At 47.3% G+C, this 23,440-nt stretch overlaps 1 protein-coding gene across 2 annotated transcripts; it reads left to right on the plus strand.

The window, feature by feature from the left end:
• Positions 1-5,400: 5,400 nt before the first annotated feature.
• On the plus strand, positions 5,401-16,678 carry PIGT (phosphatidylinositol glycan anchor biosynthesis class T). Of its 2 annotated transcripts, XM_010958682.3 has the most exons (12): positions 5,402-5,632; positions 6,210-6,387; positions 8,127-8,254; positions 8,545-8,645; positions 8,817-8,903; positions 9,424-9,511; positions 9,631-9,728; positions 9,821-9,986; positions 10,642-10,842; positions 14,792-14,957; positions 15,086-15,169; positions 15,859-16,678. In XM_010958682.3, exons 1-12 carry the CDS (start codon positions 5,446-5,448, stop codon positions 16,109-16,111), a joined length of 1,737 nt encoding a protein of 578 aa, XP_010956984.1. In that variant the 5' UTR covers positions 5,402-5,445; the 3' UTR covers positions 16,112-16,678. The 2 variants fall into 2 exon arrangements, with proteins under 2 accessions (XP_045375297.1, XP_010956984.1); XM_045519341.2 differs by lacking the exon at positions 8,127-8,254 and having other exon boundaries at positions 5,401-5,632; positions 6,210-6,347.
• The last annotated feature ends 6,762 nt before the right edge of the window (positions 16,679-23,440 follow it).

The raw sequence follows: 23,440 nt of genomic DNA on the forward strand, positions 1-23,440 counted from the left end.
GTATCCCTGCCTTCGTGGAGGAGAAAACCACGTAAATACCACAGTTCACAGTGTGATATGTAGTGTGGTGAGGAGTCGTTCTGTTACAAAACAGAGGCATCTTAACCTAGCTTGTACGGTCATTGAAGAGCTGATTTCTAAGCTGGGGTCCAAAGGATGAGCAGGAGTTACCCAGGTGGGATCTGTAATCCAGGCAGAAAGAGCAGCTTGGAGAGACTTTAAATGGAGAGAAATGTCCTGCAGAACTGAAAAACATTCAGCTTGGCTGAATTTTTGAATTTGAGCAGGAAATGAGGGGACAGGTAAGACTGACAAAGGTCAGGTCAGGACATGCTTTGAAGCCTGTATCAAGTTTCAGTTTGACTGCTAGCAAAGTATCAGTGACTTCAGATACAAATTTTATTTCCTCATATGAAAGAAGTCCAAAGTACAGGGCTATGTGGTCGCTCCACAGTTACTGGGCACCCAGGTCCTTTTGGCTCTTTTTGCTCAGCCACCTAAGGCGCATGGCTGGGTTCTCATTGATATCTCATGTCCAGTATGGTTGTTGAGGCCCCAGCCATCATGTGGTTGAAACCAGTGGAAAGCAGGAGAAGAAATTGGGGATGGGCCAAAAAGGCACCGCCAGCTGTCTATTCCCACTTTGAGAAGCATTTTTGGACGTTCTAACCAATAGTATCCACTTCCATCTTATCGGCCGGAACTTGGTAACATGAGGAATGTTTTCCGGACATTTCGTAGACATAGGGACACAGCATTATCTAGAAGAAAGGAGATTCTGGTCAAAAGCCACTTCCAAAGATTCTTTGGAGAGATAATAACCCTTTTGATTTCAGCTACCAATGCATCTGACTTCTCTGCTTCCTGCCAAACCTCTCAGAAGCACCCTGGCTGCTGAGGAGGCTGGGACCATCCTTTAGTAGGGCACACTGCTGTCTTGATAAAATCAGCTACATTACTAAGAAACAAGAGAATAGTAGTGATTGGGTAGATAACTAGCAGTTTCCATGTTAACAAATTTGAACTTTATTGGAAGTAATAAAGGATTACAAGTGGTTGAGTTGCTTGTTATAAAGATAATTCTGGCTGCAGTGTAAAGATACTGGAAGAGGACAGGAACAGGACAGACGTAATAATCCATGCGAGAGGTAACGGTGGCCCAGAAGACGGTGGGGATGGTTAGCCTAGCTGGGCTGAGGCAGGATATAAACGATTAAATGACATTCAATAAATACGAAATGTCAGTGTTTAACGTGTGTAAGACACTGAACTTGGCCTTGGGAATGTGGTAGTGTCAAAAACAAAAAAAGACAGTCCTGCTCTTTGGGAGTTTAGGGTCTACTGGGGGCCCAAATGTCAAATTGCAACTAGGACTAGTGCTAGGAAGGAGTTAATAGCTTATTCAGAGAGGTCACGAGGTGCTTCCCTGGAGGAAGTGGCTTTTGAGCTGAGATCTGAAGGATGAGTAGGAGTAGACTGGGGGAGACTGGCTGGAAGGATTCCTTGTAGGGAGTACTGATTGGAGGGGACCAGAGTGGATTCCCGGAAACCAGGAGACAACTGCAGCCATCTAGATGAGAGGTAATGGAAGATGGTGGAGGTAGGGGTGTGTGTGTGTGCATGTGGAAAAATGGAAGGGATAAAGAGATACTTAGGAGGCAAATTCCAAAATAGTGGATAGGTGGGTGTGAGAGAGGAAGAGGTCAAGGGTGCCACCATTGCTCCTGCCTTGTACCAACAGGATGGTTTGGAAGGTTCTTCCCCTAGATGGGGGGTTTAAGGAGAGAACCAGGTTTGGGAAGAAGGTCATAAATTGGGTTTTGGATATGTTGAGTCTGAGATGTTTTTGAGACCAAGAGGACATTTTGAGTAGGTACTTGGACCCATTAGTGTGGGATGTAGATGAGAGGATTGGGCTGGAAAAATAAATAGATGAGTTATCAGTGTATAGGTGGCAAGTGTAGCCATGGGTGTGAGTGAGCTTGCCCAGGGAGAGTGTGGAATGAAGGGAGCGGGGGTTAAAGGACCTAGCCTTAAGGAACATCAAGTCATTTTTCACATCAGAAAAAATAAATCATTCCACTTCCTTTCATACATCAAACCACCCATGGGATGAGTGCCCTTCAGCCTAAATCTCAAAGCTCTGTGCCATCCAGGCTGAGTGACAGGGCTGCAGTCTTCCCAATAGTCCCACTTTGCTTCCAGCCCTGCAGGAGGCCATTGTAAGTGACAGTTCTTAAGGGCTTTTTCTAGCACTACTGAGAAACTTGTGGGAGTTTTGTGCCCCTTTTTCCCTGAAAGCCTCTGTGTTGAAGTTGAGATCATCCACTAAGCTGGGCCAAAGCTCAGTCTCATGTAAAATTCGGTGGTTTTGCTGGGTTACCACTGACTTTGCTGCACACAGAAGACATGGTCTCTGTCCTCTTGTGCTTTCTCCCTTCCTTTGGAGTAGCAAGCTCAACCTCCTGTCTGACTGTGGCTGAGCCTTCTCCTGGGCTGCACCCCATCATATCCACAGCTCTGCTTCTCAGCTCTTGGGATCACCCCACTCCCCTCCAAGGTCAATGATGGGAAGCTGGACTAGTGTGGTTGCCGTCAACATATCAATAACTCCAGGCACACAATGCTAAGATCGGTGGGCTGTGGGGCAAGAGCTTGCCTGGGGAGCAGGATCGACAGCCCTCTGGAGGGGGGAATTGTTCATGAGCCTACAGGGAGCCTTCAGTTCAGCTGCAATGAGCCCCAGCCCTGCCTGGGAAAGCCTAGGGTCTGCTGAGACCCCAGGACCACTTCCTGTTTGGACAATGACCTTTTCTTCTGCCAAACCACAGGGGCTTGGCTGGCCTTCAGAGCCAGCGTCTCCAGCTGACTGTTTTTTTGAGGCCACACAGGGCTCCTGGAGATGGGGGGATGATTTGGAGCCAACTTTGAGGCAAGCAGCCCAGCTTTCAGTCTCCAGGCCACAGTGTGGTGTCTTCTGTCTGTTGCGTGGACTTGTCATAGACTCTGGAAAGGATGGAAGAAGACATCCTGTAGAATCCTGTGCTGTGGAGGAGATAGGAGGGACCACATCTCAGGGGAAGATTCCCTAGACAGTTCACACTCTAGCAGTCCCCAGGGTGCACAGAACTTGATACTGTGAACAGCACTGCAGTGTGGGGACAACATGGAGCTGTACAATGATGTTGTCTTGTTTGTTTGCTCATTCAAACATTCTGAGAACCCACTATGTGCTAGCCTCCTTGCTAAGGCAACTAAAATACTAGGCTGGCCAAGAGTTCTCCCAGGAAGAGACATGGCCACAGATAATGGAAATATAATGTCGGCTGTAGCACACTAGAGAGGGAGAAGGCTCTAGTCCTGGCTCCATCACCCACTGTGATCTTAGGCAATTAGCTGAATTTCTGTACCTCAGTTTATTCATCTGTAAAATGGAGATAATAGTACCTACCTCATAGACTTGTTTGAGTAAATGTTATTACTCAGTAGATGTTATCAAGCACTTACTACATTCCAGATTCTACTGTACCTAATCTGTGATCCTTACAGCAACCCTGAGAGCAGGTTTATCCATTTTACAGAGCAGGAAAAGTGACACTCGGGTTGCTCATGCTCGTATGGATTAAAGGTTGGTGTGGGGATTTGAACCTGACATCTAAGCTCATGGCCTTCCTTCTATTCTGTGTCTAGAGAGGCAGGAACACTGGATGTAAGTAGAATCAGGGCATAATGAGATAAAGACACCTTTTTGACACTTCCTCTCTGGTTAGTTAGGGCATATCTTGGCAGACCTGCCAGACACCAAGTTTGGCTCTTCAGAGAAGTATCATGTTTTACCAAGAGACTGTGCAAAAAGTCCTTCATGAATGTGTTTCCCATTGGGCAGGTGGAAAAATCAAAACAGAAACTGTTTGGAACTCTTACAACTCAATAATAAAAAGATAAGGAAGTACAAAAGAGGAGAGGTGGGAAAGATTTTAAGACACTTCACAAAAGAAAATATATGAATAGCCGATAAGCACATGAAAAGATGTTCAACATCACTAGGTACCAAGGAGCTGCAAATTAAAACCACGGTAAGATACTACTACATACACAGCCATGTGATGAAAACTAAAAAGCCTCCCAGATTAAAAACAAACGTTGTGGAGCAATGGGAGCGTGGGGCTCATACATAGTTGGTGCAAGTATGAAATGATACATTTTGGAGAAAGATCTAGCAGTTTCTTATAAAATTAAACTTCAGCCTACTCTGACCACTCTTAAACATTTACCCAAAGGATATAATAAGCATATGCTTACAAAGTAACTTGTGTAGCAGCCTAGCTCATGAGAACTAAAAGCTTGAAAGAGCTCAGGTGTATATGGACAGGAAAATGGATAAACTATGGTATATTCATCCAACATAATACTACACAGAAATGAAAAGAAACAAATATGCAAGCAAATGAATGATTCTCAAAACATTCTTCCCAGGAGAGAAGTCTTGCACAAAATAAACTTACCATATGATGCTTTCATTTATACGAAACTCTGGAACAGATTAATCTATTCTGTGGAGGAAAATCAGAACGGCGGTTGCCTCTGGAAGGCAAGGGGCACAAGGACTGGCAAGGGGCATTAGCCAACTTTCAGGGGTTTTACGAATCTTCTGTAACCTGATAGGAGTTGCACAAGGGTATCCATTTGTTGGACTCAGTGAATGTGCGGAATGAACTTCGGAGTTGTGCATCTCATTGTATGTAAATTTTACACCGAAAGAAAAATGTAAACAAATATTGGACTCTAATGATATGCATGCTGAAATATATAAGGGGAAGTGTACTTATGCCTGAAATTTCTTTGAAATGCATCAAAACATTAGATGAATTGAGGGAGTTATAGACTGATATATGATAAATTAGAGTAAAATGTTAATGGTGGAATCTAGTGACGGGGAAACAGGTGTTCATTCTTTTAACATTCCTGTATGTTAGAAATTTTTTCATAATAAAAACGCCAGTTATTTGAGGGTTTTGCGGGAAAGCCCTGCACCAGAGGGGCTAGGCGAGGCTTAGGACCGAGCAAACAGAGCACTAGAAGCGGAGGGAAGCAAGAGCCCGGCCGTGTGACCTCGCAAAAGGAACCTTTTTCAGTATGTTTCTTCATCTATCAGGGAGGCACAATGACATTGACGGCGCTTGGTATTATTAAGCATTTTCCATGGGGAAGGCGGGGGTCCTCAGTCTCGGCCCCTCCCACGCCTGTGCCCACAGCCCTTCAAGGTCTCTCAGCGCCTCTTTAGATCCATCAGCCCTGAACTGAAGGGCCTACCCAGGCAGTCCCTCTGGTAGACACACCCCGGCTTCCGTGACGGTACCGGAAGTCACTGCTTATACGCTCTTCCTATTGGAGGGTGGCCCCTCGAGGGGGCGGGATCGCTGGGAGGCGGAAGCAGCCGGAGGCATGGCGGCGGTCGTGCCGCTTTTTCTGCTGGTATTGCTGCTTCTGGGGCCGAGCGGCTGGGGCTATGCAGAGCCCCCACGCGACAGCCTGCGGGAGGAGTTGGTCATCACCCCTCTGCCTTCTGGGGACGTAGCCGCCACATTCCAGTTCCGCACTCGCTGGGATTCGGAGCTGCCACGGGAAGAAGGTGAGAAGAGGGGACTGACCGGAGAAAGGTGTCTGTGGTACCTGCTGGCAGTGGGGTGGAGGCAAGCAAGCCTTGGCGAGCGGGGACTGCTCCCTGGATGAGGTTCTGGTCCCTGGGCTTGGGGCCCGACAAAGATGGTTCTTACGGAAGAATGGGATACTTAGTGGAGAATCCCATTGTGTCCATGGAGAAATCGAGGTCCGAAGAGGAGCAGTGACTCCTCCTTAGTTATACTCCAGTGCTCTTTTCCACAGCTCCAGGCTGCCACTCCAAACCTTTATTTAGAACCCTCTGTCAGCAACACTGATGATTGGGCTGTTGTTGATGGTTACCATTTATCCTATGTGCTGGGCACAGTGCTAAGTTCTGTGAGCGATTACAAGGAAGAAATTGGAGGTGTACAGAGTTAAAGGTACGTCTCCAAGATCACATGGCTAGTTAGTGACCCATTCTGGGCTGGAATTTAGATTCCTCTGACCCCAGAGCTGGGGTGTATTTTTTTTTTTTTTTTTTGGATTGGGGGTTGGCTGAGAACTCTCCCTCTAGGATCATCATTCACTTGCTCCCCCTTCTCCAGTGTCTCATTATAGGCTCTTCCCCAAAGCCCTGGGACAGCTGATCTCCAAGTATTCTCTACGCGAGCTGCACCTGTCGCTCACCCAAGGCTTCTGGAGGACTCGATACTGGGGGACACCCTTCCTGCAGGCCCCCTCAGGTGCAGAGCTCTGGGTCTGGTTCCAAGACACCGTCACTGAGTGAGTGCCCACCTTGAGGCCTGTGGCAGGCCACAGTGGGAATGTGGTAGGGGCAGATGTTGCCATCCTGCCACTACCCTTGAGGTCAGCAATTCCAAGGGGAGTAAACCTGGCATTGGAAGTAAGAAATGTTACGACTTAGTGGCATTCTTTACTTTTCTGAATACATTTCCTTCCCCTAATACTTTCAGGCCTGAGGGAGCATATTCGTCCAACTATAGAGGCAAATATTTGAAGTTTACTTGAATGTAAGGTGATAGAAAGTTGTGGCAAATTGGATAAACTTGGAAAGGACATTCATTCACATAATAATAATAATAAAAATGCCACGAGGGCCAAACAAAATACATGTGGGCTAGAATTGGCCTACAAAATGCCAGATCTCTGTATTAGAGGAATTGCTTTTATTTGGGAAAGGGTGGGTCTAGGCAGTTGGACTACAACAGCCTCTGCATCCCACTATGAGATATCTGAAGCACGTGGGTGATAAAAAAGATTTTAGAGTAATAGTAGAGAGTGGTGGGGCCTGCGGCAGTCTGGAGATCTTGAGAGGACAGCTGCCACTCAGCCCCTGTGGATTGTTGCCACGTGGGAATAGAGGTCTGCTGTCACCAGATACTCTCATTTTTCGAGAGTTACCAGAAATCTGGATTTTAATGTGAAAATTGCAAATTTAAATCACAGCAAGTCGTGAAGAAATTCAGGAAATGCTATGTGGGTTAATGTTGTGCCCATCAAATGAAACATGACCATGGTTTGGGTAGAACTTTTGGATTTCCAGTTTGTAGCCTTTATTTGAGGCTTAGGGATTGGAGCAATTGGAAAACTCGGGACAGATTATTGAAAAACTCCAGGACAGCTCTAAGGCAATTTCAATGAGGAGCAAGCCCCTAGACTTTCTCTCTTGCCTGAACTCCAATTTCCTTGCCTCTTATCCCAAATCCTCTGCTGTCACTGTCTCCCCTCATAACTGCCGATAATACGGAGCTGCTATTCAGATTTCTAGTTTTATTCTGTTATTCGTATAAAGAGCACATCTCTCTAAGAAAAAATGTCTAATTTAATTTGATGTTTTGTGGGGCCCTAGAATGGTTGTTTTTCCTTGTTCAGTGAACCTTTGTATATGTAAGACTTCCCACCCTGGGGACAGATCCAGGACTTACCCAGGGTATTCAGCGGGAAGCATGTAGTTTTGCCCAGCTGAGCACACCTCGGGGTGGATCAGTGAGCTGATCTCGGCCTCTGAGGTGTGGGGCACTTTACATAGTGCTGTGGGATGTTCATAGGTGACCCAGACTAGCTCCCTGTCTTCAGGTTGCTCACAGACTAGATGGGGAGAAAAGATGCTTAGGATGAGATGCTGCTGCTACGCAGCCATTCCTAGAGGGGCTGAGTGAGAGGTCTGGGTGGTCAGAATGTCAGCAGCCCAGGGAGGAGGCTGTGGTTGAGGAGGGCAGGAAGGCTTCCTGGTGGAGGGAGCCTCCTTGAAGAGGGCAGAGAGGAGTGAGGAGGCATTCCCAGGCAGGAGGAAGAACCCTAAGGCAAGAGCTGTGGGAATGCAGGGAGGTCCAGCGGAGAGTGAGGAAGGGGCTGATGGGGGAGACCCAGGAAGCAGGCTGAGCAGGGACAGTCCCAGCTCCAGCAGTAGCCAGCCTGATGGTTTGGCAGCCCGCTGCAGCCTTTAAGGGAGGGAGCAGAGGTGGCCCCAGGACAGTGAGTGGGTTTGTGTCTCCATCTAGTGTGGATAAGTCTTGGAAGGAGCTCAGTAACGTCCTCTCAGGGATCTTCTGCGCCTCTCTCAACTTCATCGACTCCACCAACACGGTCACGCCCACCGCCTCCTTCAAACCCCTGGGGCTGGCCAATGGTGAGACAGCCCTGCGGCCCTTTCTTTCTTCCTGTCACCTCTGACCCAGACCTTTGCCTCCTTTCCCCTCTACTTCATCCTTCCTCAGTGGGGCCAGATCACAGATCCCCTGGGTGTGCGGGCCCCAGTGGAAGGCTTCCTGAGACCCTGCTGTCTCTGCATTGCCTTCTCCCAAAGGGAGGAGGATGTCCCACCTGCAGCTGGGACTGTTAAGGTGGTGGTGCTAGAGAGCGTGGGTCCCGAGGAGTGGGGCCCCAAGGCGCCCCCAGACAGGCTTCTGTCTCCCTCAGGCACGGATCACTACTTCCTGCGCTATGCCGTGCTGCCGCGGGAGGTTGTCTGCACTGAGAACCTCACCCCATGGAAGAAGCTCTTGCCCTGCAGTTCCAAGGTGAGGCCAGAGGGGCCTGAACGTGAGTGGGAGCCCCTAAGAGTGGATGGAGTTGACCGATGCCTCCTCACTGCCTGACAGCCAGGGTGTGTTTGCCCATAACCTCTGCCTCCTGCCTGGGTGCCCCACTGTGCAGGGCTCTGACCTTTCCTCTCTCCCCACCTCCTCTAGGCAGGCCTCTCTGTGCTGCTGAAGGCTGATCGCCTGTTCCACACAAGCTACCACTCCCAGGCTGTGCACATCCGCCCTGTGTGCAGAGTAAGTCATGGGGATCAGGGCTGGGGACCCTCCAGGGGGCTCTGAGAGAAGGTGCAGGCAAGGCACGTAGCCCAGTGTCTGTCGAGGGCTGAGCCAGTGGTTGGTGCGAGATGCGATGATGATTATTCAGCGCGTTGGCCACACACCAGGGAAATTGAGTGATTGCCTGGCAAGCGTTCACTTAAGTCTCTGTCCCAGGGCATAGTGGTTAAGAGCCATAGCAGTGCGCATGTAGCTGTTGACTCAGCCACGCACCAGCTGGCATGACCCTGAGTGAGTCATTTTATTTCCCTGAGCCAGGTTTTCTCATCTGTCAAATGAGAATAATAGTAGCATCTGGTTGTTGGCGGTGGTTCATCCCACTGATGCACAGAAAGCTGCTGGCACAGGGTTAAGTGCTCAGTAGTGGTGGATGGGAGGTACGTAATAGACAAGGGATTGAGTCCCGGTAGTAGTCCCTGGGACCCTGCGGTTGGGGGAGTGGGACATCCTCACTGCTGCCCTTTGGCCCCTGTGGTAGAATGCACGCTGTACCAGCATCTCCTGGGAGCTGAGGCAGACCCTTTCCGTTGTATTTGACGCCTTCGTCACCGGGCAGGGGAAGAAAGGTGAGCTACCTTGGCAACTCAGCTCCACCCACCCATCGCTAGCCCTGCCCTTCCTATGTGGAGAGGGCCTAGTCCTGCTCCCCACCCCCACCCCGCTCAACCCCCACTCTGCTCCTCAGACTGGTCCCTCTTCAGGATGTTCTCGCGAACCCTCACTGAGCCCTGCCCCCTGGCTTCAGAAAGCCGAGTCTATGTGGACATCACCAGCTACAACCAGGTACTGAGGTTTCCAGCCACACACATCTGCCCCTCTCTCCCCACCCCATCCTCCCTCCTGCTCACTTCTCAGCCCTACCGATGTGTCCCCAGGACAATGAGACCTTGGAAGTGAACCCGCCGCCCTTTACCACATACCAGGACGTCATCCTGGGCACCCGGAAGACCTATGCCGTCTATGACTTGTTGGACACGGCCGTGATCAACAACTCGCGTAGCCTCAACCTCCAGCTTAAGTGGAAGAGACCCCCAGAGAATGGTGAGTGGGGGATGGGCCGCCAGACCACCGCTCGCAGCCCTGACTCTTCCCCATGAGACAACAAGTGTGTGTTTCGACCCAGATTCCTGGAGTCAGATGGCCTGGTTCTCACCCCACCTCTTCTAAGCTCTGTGACCCTGGGCAGGTTCCTGACCTTCCTGCCTCGTCTTGAAAATGGGAGCAGTAATACCCAGCAGATTGGACGTGATAATTAATGTAAAATATGGAGTTCATTCAAGCATTCATTCATTCAATCAACAAATATTTCTTTTTGAAAACAGGAATACCCTGCTTTTGAAGAAATATAACATCTAGTAGTTGAAGCATGCATTGAGCAATCAGTTAATTGTGATTGTGTTCAGTGTTACCAAGGACAGTTTTGGAATATCGTGAGCGTACTTGGTTTGGGTTGAAGGGGTGCAGAACGTGGCACATCTAACTACTTAGTAAATAATAGTAATTCTGTTGTCATCGCTGTGGGTAGGGGAAGGCAGGGATGATTCCAGAATGCGAGTTTCCTAGTTCTGCTGGTAGAGCATTTCCCCTCCCCTCCCTGGCTTTGAGACTCTGAAGCTGGCCCAGGGAGTGGGGGTGGGGAGTGACCCACCCTTTTTTTTTTTAAAGAGTGGTTAACCGTTGACTTTTCTCCACACAGAGGCCCCACCCGTGCCCTTCCTGTACGCCCAGCGGTATGTGAGCGGCTATGGGCTGCAGAGCGGGGAGCTGAGCACGCTGCTGTACAACACCCACCCGTTCCGGGCTTTCCCTGTGCTGCTGCTGGACACCGTGCCCTGGTACCTGCGGCTGTACGTGCACACCCTCTCCATCACCTCCAAGGGCAAGGAGAACAAACCGAGTGAGTCCCCCGACCAGCCCCCAACCCCCACTCCCTCTCCCTCCAGGTCCCCCCAACCCTCATTTCTCAGGATAATTCCAGAAGTACCTTGGAAATCTACACAGCCATCAGGAGTTAGGAATGGTTTGACAGCTGGAAAGGATGGCCTCACCAATGCCAGATCTGCCAAGTGTTTATAAAGCAAAAATAAGTAAAGCACATAGGATGAGTGATTCTTTTTTTTTCTTTCTTCAATTAAACTTTTAAAAAAAAATTTATTTTCATTGAAGTATAGTTGATTTACAATGTTATGTTAGTTTCAAGTGTACAGTAAAGTGATTCAGTTACACACATAATTCCTTTTCAGATTCTTTTCCGTTATAGGTTATTACACAATATTGACTATAACTCCCTGTGCTATACAGTAGGTCCTTGTTGTTTACTTTATATATAGTAGTGTGTATCTGTTAATCCCAAACTCCTAATTTACCCCCCAACCCTCCCCGCCATGATTCTTAATAGGACTTGATGAGGGCAGATGTTTCCTTATCTTTTCCACTTATTTTCTCCTTCTTCCTGATGCCCTGGGCACATTTGTTTTGTTTTTCTGATGATTCATAGACTCTTTCAGGTGGAGAAAGGGTTAACAAGAAAAGCAGAGTGTTGGAAATGAAACAGATAACAGAGTAAATGGTTTTGCTTCCTTGGGAGAGGTAAAAGGGTGTAGTTTAAAAAATTTTTTTTTATTTGTTTTTATCTCCTGCTATTTTTCTAAGGAGGAGTTAGTATTTACTGAGTGCTTTCTGTGAGATGCCGGGCATAGCATTAAAGCGCTTGTTTTCCTTTGGACTGGAGGAAGACTTAGTAACACAGAAGCAAACTTCTTAGGAATTTTCCCTAAGAAGAGGGAATAGCACACCCCAAACAGACAGACCGAAAATCACCTGTCAACCCCTCTGTTGTTTCCCATATTTTCTAGCCTGTGGTTAATAGTTTCACTTATTTTCAGCATCACTGTCTGTACCACCTTCAGAATCTCTACTTCGAACATCCTACCTGTGTATTTTGTAGGTTTTACTGTTTTGTGTTTCTACCTTTTGCTCTGGAAAATTTCAAGCACATACTCAAATGGGATGGTGCCGTGAACTGCCGTGTTCCCATCACCTGGCCTCAGCAGTCTCCAGCTCCATATCCTTTTTTTGTTTGTTTGCTGTTGTTGCTGTTGATTTTTTTCTTCCCGTTTTACTGAGATGTCATTGGCATAGAGGACATTGTAAGTTTAAGATATTCAGCATAATGATTTGACTTATGTGCATTGTGGATTGATGACCATGGTAAGTTTAGGGAACATCCAACATCTCATATGGATACAAAATTAAAGACATAGAAAAAAAAGTGTTTTTCCTTGTGATGAAAACCCTCAGGATTTACTGTCTTAACAACTTCCGTGTGTCACGTACAGCAGTGTTAATTATATCTTTCATGTTGTACATTACACCCCTACTACTTGCTTGCCTTCTAACTGGAAGTTTGTACCTTTTGACTACCTTTATCCAGTTTCTCCTCCCCCCACTTCTAGGAACCACAAATCTGATTTCTTTTTCTATGAGTTTAAATATAATTGACCTATAACACTATGTGAGTTCCCAGTACACAGCATAGTGATTCAGTATTTCTTTGCCTTTCAAAATGATCATCATGATAGGTCTAGTTACCACCTGTCATTATACAAATATAATACATAATTATTGGCTATATTCCCTACACTGTACCTTTCATACCTGTGACTCATTTATTTTGCAGCTAAAATTTTGTACTTCTTAATCTCGCTCACCTATTTCTCTCCTTCCCCCTCCCCTTCCCCTCTGGCAACCACCTGTTTGTTCTCTGTATCTATGACTGTTTCTGTTTGGTTATGTTTGTTCATTTGTTTTACTTTCTAGAGTCCTCATATAAGTGGTATACAGTATTTGTCTCTGTCTGACTTATCTCACTTAGCATAATAGCTTCCAGGTCCATCCACGTTGTTGCAAATGTCCTTAAGATTTCCTTCTTTTTTTTTTAATGGATGAGAAATATACACCATATCCTTTTTATCCTTTTATCTGTTAGTCGGCACGTAGGTTGTTTCCATATCTTGGCTATTGTAAACAATGCTGCAGTGAACATTGGGGTGCATATGTCGTTTTGAGTTAATGTTTTTGTTTTATTTAGGAGTGAAATTGCTGTGTATAATAGTTCTATTTTTAATTTTCTGAGAAATCTCCATGCTGTTTTCCATAGTGGCTGTACCAATTTACATTCCCAACACAGTGCACAGGGGCTCCCTTTTCTTTACATGCTCACCAGCACTTGTTATTTGTTGTCTTTTTGATGACAGCCATTCTGACAGGTGTGAGGTGGTATCTCGTGGTTTTGATTTGCATTTCCCTGATGATTAGTGATGTTGAGCATTGTTTTCATGTGTCTGTTGGCCACCTGTATGTGATCTTTGGAAAAATGTCTATTCAGGTCCTCTGCCCATTTTTTTAATCTTTTTTTTATGAAAAGTTGTATGAGTTCTTTGTATATTTTGTACATTAACCCTTTATTGGATATACTGTTTGCAAATATCTTCCCCCATTTAATAGGCTGCCTTTTCATTTATTGATAGTTTCCTTCACTGTGCAAAAGCTTTTTAGTTTGATGTAACCCCATTTGTTTATTTTTGCTTTTGTTTTCCTTGCTGGAGGAGGCATATTCAAAAAAATATTGCTAAGTCACAGAGCATTCTGCCAATGCTTTCTTCCAGAAGCAGTATTATTTTAGGTTCTACATTTAAGTCTTTAATCCATTTTAAGTTTATTTTTGTACATGGTTATATTTTGTACATGGTTATATTTTGTATATGGTGAGAAAGTAGTCCAATTTGATTCTTTTGCATGTAACTGTCCAATTTTCTCAACACCATTTATTGAAGAGGCTGTGTTTCCCCCATTGTATATTCTTGCCTCCTTTGCCATAGATTAATTGCCCATATAAGTGTGGGTTCATTTCTGGGCTCTCTGTTCTGTTCCACAGTTTCCTATCATTTTTGCTTCATCTCTCCCTTTATTGATTTTTTTGGCTTGGTTGTTTTTTCTGCTAGTGTATCTTAAAACAAATCGTAGACATCGTATCAAATCACATTTAACTACTTCAGTGTGCATCTCTAAGAGGCTTTAAAAATATATAACCTGTCATATCACTCCTGTTTCCGTAAGTGGTCTCGAAAATAACTTTATAATTGGTTTGTTTGAATTGGATCAAAATAAGGTCCTCAGGGTACATGCTTCTTGATATACTCTTAAGTTTTTCTTTTAAAGTAATAGACTTTATTTTTTTAGAGCAGTTTTAGATTTACAGAAAAGTTGAGCAGAAGGTACAGAGAGTTCCCGTATACAGTCCCCCATGCCCGTTACCCCTGTTACGTCTAGATGAGGGTGATACTTTCAAGTCTCAAAAATCTGCAAAACAGTTCCCAGTCTTTTTTTTTTTTTTTTAATTTATTTGTTGGCAAAACTGGGTCATTTGTTGTATAGGATGTTCTACATTCTGGATTTGCCCGTGTTTAACATGTTCCTTCGTTCTTAGTGTATTCTTGAGCATTGGATTTAGAAACTTGATAAGATTCAGATCTTATATTTTTGACAAGAAAACTTCCCAGGTGGTTCTGTGGACTTCTGTTGCATCATGTGAGGCACCTGATATCCCCAGTTTTCATGTTGTGAAGATGGATTAGATCGAACCTGTCCTGGAACGGCTGTCCTGGAAACATCTTTTCTCTTTTCTGAGATCCTCCTCCCTCTCAGGAGTCTGCCTGGCTTCTGTGCTCCAGAGCCCTCCTTCTAGGCATCCTGATCCAGATCCCAAGGCCTCGCTAGGTAGGGACGAGAGGTACAGTTGGTCTGACCCCAGGAAAGAGCTGTGGGTGACCATTGCCTGTCTCCAGGTTACATCCACTACCAGCCTGCCCAGGACCGGCTGCAGCCCCACCTCCTGGAGATGCTGATTCAGCTGCCGGCCAACTCGGTCACCAAGGTCTCCATCCAGTTTGAGCGGGCGCTGCTTAAGTGGACCGAGTACACCCCGGACCCCAACCATGGCTTCTATGTCAGGTGGGCACCCCATTTCCTGACCCATCCTCTCTCCCCATTTCCTGACCCATCCTCTCTGCCACTTCCCTGCCTCACTGGAGGAGCTGGGAGGGACATGGCTCATGGAGCATCTGTCTGCTTCTCTGCAGCCCATCTGTCCTTAGCGCCCTTGTGCCCAGTGTGGTGGCAGCCAAACCCATGGACTGGGAAGAGAGCCCTCTGTTCAACACCCTGTAAGTGTGACTTCAGCTGCCGGCTTCTGGGGACACTAACCCAGGCGGTCAGGTTCCTGCAGGATGGGTTGGGGCTAGATGTTGCCTCTTCCAAACTAATGTGTAGATTTAACTCAATCCTAGTTAAAATCCTGGTGGTCTAGAATATTTGCACAGTCATCATGAAATGATTCTAAAGTGCTTCTGGGAGAATCAGTAGGTGAGAGGAATAGTACTGTAGCCCACATGTACTCACTGATTCTCTTAAGTATTTAACTGAGCACTTGTCAGGGGCCGCATACTTGAGAGCACCAAGTGTACAACCATGAACAAAACACACTTGCCCCGCCTTGCTCCTGCTCACAGCCTAGAGAGGAGATGCTGTGCTAGAGGGTTGGGGGGTGCTGGGGAGTAATCTAGGTGAGGGGAGGTAATCCAGGAAGACTTCCTTGAGGAGACGGCCTTTAGGCTGAGACTAGAAGGCTAAAGAAGAGGCATCTAAGCGAAAGCAGAGTCCCTTTCCTCTCCCTCAGAGCAGTGTAGCTCTCCCTTGATCAGATTTATGTACTGTGATTTAAAAGGCTTTGAGGCTAAGAAAGCTTTGAAAACCCCCACCGTTGTAATTGGCCCAGCGCAGCTGGAGAGAGGGGCTGGGGCTGAGATGGGGAGGAGCAGCCGGTCCTGCCTCACCGCCCCGTCCTGACCCCCAGGTTCCCAGTCTCTGACAGCTCCAACCATTTCGTGCGGCTCTACACGGAGCCACTGCTGGTGAGCCTGCCGACGCCGGACTTCAGCATGCCGTACAACGTGATCTGCCTGACGTGCACGGTGGTGGCTGTGTGCTACGGCTCCTTCTACAATCTCCTCACGCGGACCTTCCACATCGAGGAGCCCAGCACGGGCGGCCTGGCCAAGAGGCTGGCTAACCTCATCCGGCGGGCTCGCGGCGTCCCCCCGCTCTGAGGCTCGCCCCACCCCCAACAGCTGGGCAGCTGTTTCTCCCTGGAGAGGGGCAGTGATGGTGACCCTGAAGGCTCTTGCTGCCACTTGCTCTCCCCAGAGGTGGCTTTTGAACCAAACTGCCCCCTGGATGAGACTAGGGCCTAGAGTAGCTGGCAGCCAGATGTGGCGTTTGAATGGAAATTAATTTAAATTGAAAATGCATTTCCTCCGCTGTACTAGCCCCATGTCAAGTGTTCAGTAACCAAAAGTGATTAGTGGCTTCTGTACTGGGCAGCGCGGAGAAATGTTTCCACTGTTGCAGAAACTTCTGTGGGACAGCCCTGGCCTGGCTAGCAGGGTGTGCTGAAGACTTTGTCGTTGGCTGGTAGATGGAGTTTACGGGTTGTGGAATTAAAAAGTGTCTGCCCCGTTGGTTCTTGGCCTCCTGTCCTTGAGGCCTGTGGAGAGCTGGGGACTCGGGCTTGCTTGCTCGGTGCCTGAACAGGACCTCCTAACCCATCCACCCCACTCCTGCAAAAGAACCCCAACCAACCAACCAACCAAATAAAACCTCCCTACATCCTCCCACTCCTGCCAGAAATTCCTTCTCATCTGCTTCCCTCCTCCCCCGCCATCCTCATCTGACTGTGCTTCTCAGAACTCACTGGGCTTGGCCGGGAGTGTTTATGTCAGCATCTCCATGACAGTGAATCATCCTGTGTCTTTTAGGAGCCCTGAGAACCAGTCCCCTAGCACCAAGGGTGGGGCTGGAGAGACAGAAGAGTTCCGGGTGATGGTTTTCTAACCAGGCTGTGCATTGGAATCATTTGGGGCTCTTGTGAAATAATGTAGATTCCTGGAGTCCAGACCCTGTGAGTTCAGTTGGTCTGGGTGTTGCCCAGTCTTGAGTTCTTATCTGTCTCCTCGGGAGCTTGTGTGGTGGGTGGTCCAGGACCACCCACAGGCGTTGCAGGCTTTGGATGGGAGCCTGCCCCTGGGGCCCCTCTCCTGGTTATATGACCCCGGATTCCTATAAAACAAGTCCTGAGGCAGATGTCTCCCCCACATCATCTCTGTTGGCCTCTGACACATGTGGCATCAACTGTATGTTACTTGTGGTCCGTCCCTCCCTCCCCCAGTTCTTCCATCATAGTGGTTCGGTGGACTGTCCATCAAACAGAATGCCCTGTTCCACCAACCACACACCTGACTGCGAGGTTCACTCGGACTTACAAAACCAGAAGAGATGTTTTTTCCTCTAGGAAGTCTTCCCTGGTACACCAAGCTGCTGTGGGTGCCCCTCCCCTCCCTGGACTGAGCTTTCCTGTTTCTTACCACCCTGGTTGTTACTGGAAAGCTCCTCTTGGAGCTTAATGATGAACAAACAAGTAAGACCCTCAGCACGATAGATGGTGGTTAGAGCTACAGAGGAAAACAAGACAGGCAAGTGGTGAGCTTGTAGCTGGAGTAGCAATTTAAAGCTGGGGTGGCCAGGAAGACCTCATCGATAACTTGATCGTGGAGGTGGTGGAACGGAGTTGGAGTCTGGATTTATTCTGAAGGTAGAGCAAACAGATTTGCTAATAGGACACAATGGGGAATGAGAGAAAAGGATCAAGGCTGAGCCCAAGGTTTCTGGCTGCGGAGCTGGGAGGACGAGAGTGGCCGTTAGCAGAGATGAGTGACTGGATGAGCGTGTTAGGGGTCAGGGCAGAGATTGTCCCAAGCTTGGTTTGGAGATGCTGAATTTGAGATGCCTTTAGACATCCAAGTGGAGATGGCAAGTAGGCAACTGGGTAATGAACCTGGAGTTCAGGGAGGAGGTCTAGACCAGAGAGCTACAGGATCTTGTCTGCGTAGATCACACAGGACACGGTAGTGAAGGGCATTTCTAGGTACTGACTTGGCTGGGGCGTGAAAGACAGCCAGGCCACCACTTCGAGCTCTTCCGACTTGGCAGACACCCCATTCTATGCAGGCTGCCAAGATGACCTCACTTTAGATAATCCACCCACCTGCGTTCTTATCTCACATACCCCCTGCTTATTTACCACTTGGAGGTAAACTCAAGTAAAAGCATTTTGACCCAATTGCTTTTGCCCATGGTCTAGGTGTGGACTAGCTCACCCACACCACCTCCCTTCCTACAGACGCACACACATCACTTGTATGTTCCAGGAGCTCTTGGAGAACCTTCAGAGGTAACCTGCGCAGTCCCACCCATGTGGGCTGTACAGACAGGACCAGGACTGCTGTGTTAAACACCCTGCACTCACTGGTGGGGTTTCTAGAGAGCCCCTCGCCCTTGCCATCTCCACCTCTAGACCCTAGATCCCAAGCTGGAATAGCCCACACCCATTCATACATTTACTTTTGCTGACTGAGCACTTACAACTTGTCCAGAGCCAGTCAGGTCCAAATGGAGGATGGCCCCTGTGTCTCCGGGAAGCTCCAAGTCTAATGGAAGTTAAGTTCCGTAAGGGCCCAGATTTTTGCCTCTTGGAGCTGAGGCATCTGGAACTGTGCTTGGCATGTCATCAAGGCTGCCCTCACTCAATCTTTCAGCTCGACCTCTGGGTAATAGTAGAGAACTTGAAAGGGAGTGGGGAATAAAGGGAAAAGCATGCCCTTTCTCTCAAATATGTGTGTGTGTATAAATAGACACATATATTCATGTCTAATTTATGCACTTAATGCCACCAAATTGTACACTTTGAAATGGTTAAAATGGGAAATTTCAGGTTGTATATATTATTACCACAATTAAAAAAGCATAAAATTCTCATTTTTCCAGTATCCCTCTGGGAGGAGAGGGGAGTGCCACCCTGGCTGACCAAGAGTCCCTGAGTTTCCACCCATCTCCACACTCCTCCAGGACATGGCCCTTGCTGGACAGGAAGAACCTTCCAGCTCGTCCTGGAGCCCCGAGCAGGAGAGAGCAGCCGGCCAAGTTCTGGGGACAGACATGCAAGGTCCCCAAATTTCCATTCAGCCTGGCTTCCATGAGGACCCTCTGGTGATAGAGGACCTTGTGTCCTTTGTCCTTTATTTTGGGGACACAGGACAGTGAGGGCTTGAAGGAGGTAGGGGTAGGGTAACACTGGTTTGATTGCCCTGGTGGCTGTGAGCAACTTTGGGGGACAGGCCCAGGTCCCCTGTAGGAAGGCTTCAGGCCATGTCATCTTTGAATGCTTTATTGACCCAGTCCTGGAGGGTCCCAGGATGGGCTCAGAACGGGGTCTCCTCGCAGGAGTGGCAGCTTTCCATCAAGGCCTGGGACTGTGCGCTGTCATCTTCAGCTGCTGTTCACTCGGGTCTCTGTGACAGAGATAATAGTCAGATCCCCTCTTGGCTGGCTGCTTGGTGGCCTAAAGCCAGAGCCATCAAGCTGGCCTCCTTACCCAACCCCTCCAACATCTGCCACCCCGAGGGCTTCCTCATTTCCACCACCTCCCATGGTGACCGCTGCTACAGTCACATTCATCTTCTCTGTTGACATGATCACCCTCGTGAAGGATGCATTGCTGTCTTCACCTTTGCCAGCCCCACCACATATTTTAAAAGGGCTTACTCCAATAAGCAATGTTCCTTTCATCTTTACTATCTACACCACCACCAACCACAGCCCAGCTCTCCACGCCTCCAGCACCTCGTTACCGCCACCATCACCACCACCCCTCTCATTCCTGTTATCTCAGCATCACCAACTCCTGTATTAACATCACACTCGGCTTCACTACCACCATCCTCAACATCACCCTCTCCCCTCACACGTCCATCATCCTGTCACCTCCATTACTCTTCCTGTTTCTATCAGAGGACTCACCCGGGGGTTTGCAGACCCTCAGACAGATCTCCATGGTCTCAAAATTGTTGGCATTGCCCTGACAGCCACCATAGATGAAGCACTCACACTCACTGGATGTAGAGTTGTAGGAGTACCGGCGCAGGAAGGCTTTGCAGGGGCCCCTCTCTGGGGGAAGCTGGCACAGGGCAGGGAGAGTCTGGGACGACTCCTGCGAAGCCTCTTGCCTGAGACTGGCTGCAAGGGTAAGGAGCATCGGTCACTTATGTGTCCTTTGTACAAACCGGTATTTCTTTTCTGAACACCTCTTCTACACCAAGCGCACTCCTCAATGTTTGCTATATGTGGCATTATTTAAACAACCTAATGGGAGGGTATTACTGTCCTCATTCACAAATGAAAAAACCGAGGCTCAGCTTTGATAATTTTCCAAAAATCCTAAAACCTATATGTTAAGGCCTGGGATTTAAACCCAGATCCAATTTCAAATCCAAAGCTCTGTATCCTACAGCCTCTCATGACTTGATACCAAGATGTTAGTTGTACCTTGCTTATAATTGCAGAACATTATAATTTGTAAAAAAACATTAACATTCACCAACAGGGGATTGACTGGCTGTTACGCAGTCACTACAAATCACAGAGCTGATCTACAAGCATCAACATGGAGAGAAGCCCATACTTTTGTCAAATAAAAAAATCAGATTACAAAGTAGGAGCCCTAGTGTGGCCCCGGGGAAGTAAAACATACATATAAATCCCCAGAGTGATGACATGAAGGTTGTTCCTCAATATATTTAGAGCAGTTCTCTCTGGGTAGTGGAATTTCAAGCGATGTTTATTTCCTAAAAATTCTTTTGCATATCATTTGAATGCCAATGACCAAGTGCCATTTTGCATAACTAGGAAAAAGATATTTACATGAAATAGTTTATAGTATCCATGAGTAATCAGTAGATAAAGAAACTGGCGTCTTCTACACGCACACACGCACATACATTTATCTCAACTATTAGCCTTGGACACTCAGGACCTCAGCGTATCTATTCACAGGCTGCAACAAACACCACTTTGATAATTACACTTCCCCTAAGAAGGGCAGCATCCCTCAGACAAATGAGCACATGGGGCAACTCAGTTGTATGGTACCATTTTGTGAACCCTCAATGTATATGACCCTGGCCAAGCTGAATATACTTGGGAGAAGCTTAACCTAGAATAGAGAAGAGGCCATTCTCGGAAGGAACTTCAAAGTCATCTATTAGGGCAGCAGTTCTCCATCTTGGTTAGAATATTAGAACCTCTTGGGGGAACTATTGAAAAAATCATCCCAGACATCATCCCAGACCAATTAAATCAGGATTTCTGAGTGTGGGAACCAGAGAGTCCTCAGGGGACTCCAGTGTGCAGCTAAACTTGAGAAATATGGCCTCATTTTGAAAGCGGTATGAACATTTCTTTCCTTGCTTAGGAATTCGAGGGAGTAGGATGCTGGAGAGTAAGACTGTGGAAACTGTGTAAAATAGGGGACCCACTTTTCCACTTCACACATTTGCAGACTATCTTTTTAAGACAAAAGTGTATTGCTTTTTAATAAAAATTTAAATTTGGTGGAGATGTCAAATAGACACCTGGGAGGTCAGGCCCCAGATTTTCCCGAGACCAGATGGTGACCACAGGAGAGGTCCCTCCCAGAGCTGGGCCCTGGTCTCCCCCTGAGGTGGAAGTTACCAGATGGCCCTTAGGATCCAGCCCCCTCTCCCAACCACCCCACAGGCTACAGGTTACAGGTCTCAGGGCTCCTTTCCCCAACCCCTCAGCTCACCTGAGGCCTTTCCTGAGCTGGCCGTGCCCAGCAGGCAGAGGGTGAGGCAAAGGGTAAGGAGGCGGCTGAACCTCATGGTGTGAGAAGCTGCGTGTTCTGGGCTGAGGCTGGGAGGCTGGAACTTATACCAGCGGTTGAAGGACAAGGGGCCCTCTTCCCCCAGGGCTGAGGGAAGTATCTCACTCCTCATTACTTGGAATAGGAAGCACCCTGGGCCAGGAATGTGGGCCCCGGAGGACGTGGCCTTCTTACCTGGAGGCAGTGCCACCGGCCTTGGAGGGGGTCTTGCTGGCTATTGAGCAAGTCCCCTAAGACGGTGCTCCTGCCACATCTGGGATGCAGTTCCCAGCCTCATCTCCTGCAGACTTGAGTCCCTGTGACCTTGAACTGGTCAGTGACCTTGTGGGGCCTCCGTTTCCCTGTCTGTAAAACAAGTGGGCAGGACAACGTGGTCCCTTGGGGGCCAGCACGGCTGTTCCCCACTTCTGTTATTATTGGTTCCCATCCAGAGCCTCCCAGCTACTCGCCTCAACATCCCGGGAGAGAGAACACAGCTCTTTGTTCATTGGCTTATTTATTTAATTTTGGAATAACGGGTTTATTGTTTCATATAAATCATCATACTTAGTTTTAAAAGTTTAAGCTACACTGAAGAGTCTAAACAAAAGGCAAAAATCACACCCCCCGCAAATACTACCATAGTGTTGTGCAACAGAAACATAATGCAAGCCCCAAATAGAATTTGCACTTTCCTAGTAGCTGCGTTTTTAAAAAGCAAAAGGAGGCAAAATTAGTTTTCGTAATAGTTTAACTCAATATATCCAAAATATTAGAATTTCAACATCAAATCAACATGTAATAAAAAAGATTAGTGCAATATTTAACTTTTATTCATACAAAGTCTTTGAAATCTGAGTGTATTTTGCACTTATGGTACCTCCCAAGTCAGACTAGCCACGTTTCCTGTGCTCAGTAGTCACGTGTTGGGGGGAGGGTATAGCTCAGTGGCAGAGTATGTGCTTAGCACACACGTGGTCCTGGGTTCAATCCCCCGTAACTCATTTAAGTAAATAAATAAATACCTAATTACCTATCCCCCATCTCCAAAAAAATTAAAAAATAAAAAAGCCACATGTGGCTAGTGGCTACCATATTGGATGATGAATTTCCACCACATGAAGTAAATATCTTTACTTCAGGTTATCCTCATAAACATTTTGTTAGGTAGAGTAACAAAAATAATTCTACAAAAACAAAGGGTTCACAGGCACTATTTCCTCTGAATCTTTTCATATTGTGTTTCTACTTGAAGGACAATTTGATGGGATAAAAAATCCTGGATCAGATTTTCTTTTCCCAGAACAATTGTGGACCCGCTCCACTGAATTCTGCCATGGAGTACCCCCCTAGAGTGACCTGACTGTTTTTCATTAGAGGTGACTTTTTTTCCTACCTGAATGCCTAAAGACCTCTTTGCTTATCCTTGAGATAATTTATATTTCGGTATCATTCTGCATCACTGTTTGTGCTGGAGCATGGAGTGCTTTTCCAATCTATCAGATCTTTTTAGGGAAATTTTCTTGTGTTACATCTTGAAATGCATTTTCTTTTCCAATTGTTGAGTTTTCTATACTAGACAGCAATTATCGTAGATTATTTTCACTTGCTTATCAGGAGTTGTTAGACTCACAACGGAGGAATTTAAATTCTAGCTTCGCCA

Source organism: Camelus bactrianus, chromosome 19 (assembly GCF_048773025.1).
Source record: "Camelus bactrianus isolate YW-2024 breed Bactrian camel chromosome 19, ASM4877302v1, whole genome shotgun sequence".
NCBI classification, from domain to species: domain Eukaryota; kingdom Metazoa; phylum Chordata; class Mammalia; order Artiodactyla; family Camelidae; genus Camelus; species Camelus bactrianus.

What these genes read in the sequence shown, in the direction of transcription:
- PIGT (XM_010958682.3), top strand. Translation starts at nt 5,446, where the DNA reads ATGGCGGCGGTCGTGCCGCTTTTTCTGCTGGTATTGCTGCTTCTGGGG. An exon ending in CACCGGGCAGGGGAAGAAAG is followed by an intron (nt 9,512 to 9,630) that starts GTGAGCTACCTT and finishes TCTGCTCCTCAG; the next exon opens with ACTGGTCCCTCTTCAGGATG. An exon ending in AACCATGGCTTCTATGTCAG is followed by an intron (nt 14,958 to 15,085) that starts GTGGGCACCCCA and finishes GCTTCTCTGCAG; the next exon opens with CCCATCTGTCCTTAGCGCCC.